Source organism: Nicotiana tabacum, chromosome 18 (genome assembly GCF_000715075.1).
Source record: "Nicotiana tabacum cultivar K326 chromosome 18, ASM71507v2, whole genome shotgun sequence".
Lineage (NCBI taxonomy): Eukaryota > Viridiplantae > Streptophyta > Magnoliopsida > Solanales > Solanaceae > Nicotiana > Nicotiana tabacum.
The window spans coordinates 6,082,072-6,085,678 of NC_134097.1; the positions used below are offsets into that span (position 1 = coordinate 6,082,072).

Sequence of the window (3,607 nt, forward strand, 5' to 3'; positions counted from 1 at the left end):
TCATCCCTCCCCAATACGATGTGTGACATATTCATCAATCTCCCCATCCACCTGAATAATAAACCCAAGGTACTTAAAACTTCCTCTCCTAGGGATGACCTGTGAGTCCAGCCTCACCTCCCCTTCCCCTCATTGAGTCTCGCCACTGAACATACACTTCAAGTATTTTGTTTTTTTCCTTCTCAACTTGAAACCTTTTGATTCCAGGGCCTGCCTTCATACCTCTAGTTATGCTTTCACACCATCTCGCGTCTCATCAATCAATACAATATCATTTGCAAATAGCGTGCACCACGATACTTCCCCTTGGATATGGCATGCCGGTACGTCCATCGCAGGGCAAACAAAAAAGGGTTGAGTGCCGACCCCTGATGCAACCTCATCATAACCAAAAAATGGTCGAGTCCCCACCCACCGTCCTCACTCGGGTCTTTTCTCCATCATAAATGTCCTTAATCACCCTAACATAGGCAACAAGTGCACCTCTAGCCTCCAAACATCTCCACAGCAAGTCCTTCTTCCTCTCCCTATACTATTCCATCAATCTCTTAACAAGGTGGATGGATTCTATAGTTGAATGCCCCGACATAAACCTGAACTGATTCTCAGAAATAGACTCTCACCCTTAGCTCTATCACTCTCTCCCAGACTTTCATAGTATGGCTAAGCAGCTTGATATCCCGATAGTTATTGCAATTTTGGATATCACCCTTGTTCTTGTATACAGGAACCATCGTGCTCCGCCTCCACTCTTTGGGCATCTTCTTCGTTCTAAAATCGACATTAAATAACCTAGTGAGCCACTCCAAGCCTTCCTTGCCCGCCTTCTTCTAAAACTCCACCATGATTTCATCCGGCCCGGTCACTTTGCCCCTGCTCATCTTATACATAGCCCCCTCAACTCTATCAACTCTAATTCGCCTACAATACCCAAAATCACAATGACTCCCGGAGAGTTCCAAATCACCCAGTACAATACTCCTACCCCCTCCTCGTTCAAGAGAATATGGAAGTAGGTATGCCATCTCCAACGGATAAGCCCCTCATCCAACAAAACTCTACCTTCTTCGTCCTTGATGCACTTCACTTGGTCCAAGTCACGAGCCTTTCTTTCTTGCGCCTTGGCTAACCTGAACAACCTCTTATTCCCACCTCGGCCATCGAGTTCCTCATACAAACGACTAAAAGCAGCAGTTTTGGCTGCCATAACTGCTAGCTTTGCCTCTTTTTTAGCCAACTTATATTGCTCCATATTCGCCCTCTTCTCCTCCTCGTCTACACTTTCCACTAACTTCAGATACGCCGCTTTCTTGGTTTTCACTTTTACTTGCACCTCTCTATTCCACCACCAGTCTCCCTTGTAACCACCAGAGTAACCTTTTGAGACCCCTAATACCTCTATCGCGGCTTCGCTAATGCACTGCGTAGTCGTGGTCCACATAGTTTTTAAGGGGAAGATGAAGAATTATTGATTAAATTATTTGTAGGTTGGTAAAGGTAGTATATTAGTAATTTATTCTCTAAAATATAAACGAGAATCAATATTACTTAGACTTATTAGTTTGATCGAATAATACTTTCATTCTGTCACTAGCTGGTACGAATCCTAGATTAATCATAATCTGTTCATATGACCATTATATGTTTCTTCTCTTGCATCTATGAGTTGAATTATAGATTGCGGCTATAATTCAATTAAAACTAATGAGAGACATCTACTTGCTTATACACAAAGCTCGGAGAAGGATTTCACGGATAGGATATGAATATACTTAACAGTCTTGCTTAGTTGAATGTCGTATTTTTTTCGTTCATGATAGGTTCAATACCATAGGAATATAAGATTGATATATTGTAGATAGACAGGTAGTATTGTGAAAACATTCTATTTATATAAACGATCTGGTCAACTAGCAACCATTAATAATTCGGATTAACATGTGTTATTACGACTCAATATGATAGATTAACCGACCACTACTCTAGAATCTACACCTCATCTGATCAAAGTCTAAATCATAACTTCTTGCGTTCTTGTTAATTTAGTGATTACTTGTTTAATTTTCTTAACACTAGATTAATAGAATAAGCAACATTCTTGATTATCTTGGATAGTAAATTGATTTTAGTTAGCTTAGTTAACGATTATTCTAAGTCTATGTGGGTTCGATATCCGACTTTCAAATCACTTTATTACTTGACGGTCTCGTATACTTGTGTGTACTTGGGGAACCAATACTATTCTTATTCTTCTTGTTCTTTATTTTCATCCCTATGCATATTCTATTAGCCACAATTGTAACAATACTGAAACTCATCACTATATTAATAATGACTGTGACACTGATTATAATTTTGAGATAACAGTTGCAACTCTCAAACTACTGAATTACAATGGAAGCTACTGAAGTAACAAAATAACTAAGGATATAGAAGAAAGATGAGAACTTAGACTCAGAGAAAGGAGCTGAGAGGAACAAACTTTTCTTCAACAATTCGCATAACCTTCAACTCAAAACCACTACCCTTTTTAACATAATTGTCCTAAGCCTACAAACTACTACTCAACCTAGATCCCAAATTAACCTGGGTCTATTGCTTGTTCTCGGCCCAATATCTCGTGTCAACCCAATAGCTACTTGTGTTGGGCTGAGGCTAATTCATAACAACTAAACCCCCCTAAGACTACCCTTCATCTAATTGAAAAACAGTGTTGCAACTTCTTTTGTGGAAACATATAAGGAGGCAAACAATACCACTTAGTCTCCTGGTCATTTTTGTGTTATGATTAAAAAAAGTAGCAGCATTTTTTGAGGGGGAGTCGACTAGCCTGTCCTATTGAGGGAGAGTCGACTACAACATGATGGGAGTTTACAATACTGTTTTGATGAGGGGGGGCAAAGAAGGAGTACACTACAACATGATGGGAGTCGACTACAACAGGGAAGTAAACTGCTTTTATATTTATTTTGTCATCATCAAAAATGGGAGATTGTTATATGTATATTTTAATAAAGAAAAATAACATATTATTATGTGAAGGATCATGTGATATGAAAATAAGGATGCTAGGACATTTATCAATGATGTTCGGACGGAATCAAGAAAGGAAGGAGTAAAAAAATCAAGGCAAAGATCTGTCAACGAAAGCAAGTAAGGAAGGTTCAAGATTTAAGCAATATGACAACCAGGATAATTGACACAATGAAGGAAGGACCAAGATTTACGCCTACCCTGATTGTTGAAGATATGTGTCGAAAAAGGAAGGCTATCAATCCCATGGATCAAGGAACAACTTAAGGACCAATTATAAGGGATCCGCTTTTGAAAAAGGAAAAGACCGACAGTCATGGACCATCTATGAAAGCTCTGTACTTATTCTTGGAATCAATCATAATAGATTCAATTCCAAGGATCAATTCCTTTGGGATTGCAAATCTCTCAACAGTTTTCCAAAGATTCGCCAAGCCAAGCTCAAGTATAAAATGAAGTATGTCAAGGAAGAATCATATAGTTTGATCGAACCACTATCAATCTTTTTGTTCTACTCCAAACAAGCATTGTAGTCTATTCAAGATCTACTATATAATTAGGGAGAGATCAAAGA

The 3,607-nt window shown here is 38.8% G+C and overlaps 1 protein-coding gene across 1 annotated transcript; it reads right to left on the reverse strand.

The window, feature by feature from the left end:
• Window positions 1-1,441, reverse strand: LOC142172401 (uncharacterized). The gene is made up of 2 exons (XM_075236007.1): window positions 1,088-1,441; window positions 1-51 (listed from the first exon to the last, which is right to left on the reverse strand). The coding sequence occupies exons 1-2, from the start codon at window positions 1,439-1,441 to the stop codon at window positions 1-3; spliced, it is 405 nt and encodes a 134-aa protein (XP_075092108.1).
• Between the last annotated feature and the right edge of the window lie 2,166 nt (window positions 1,442-3,607).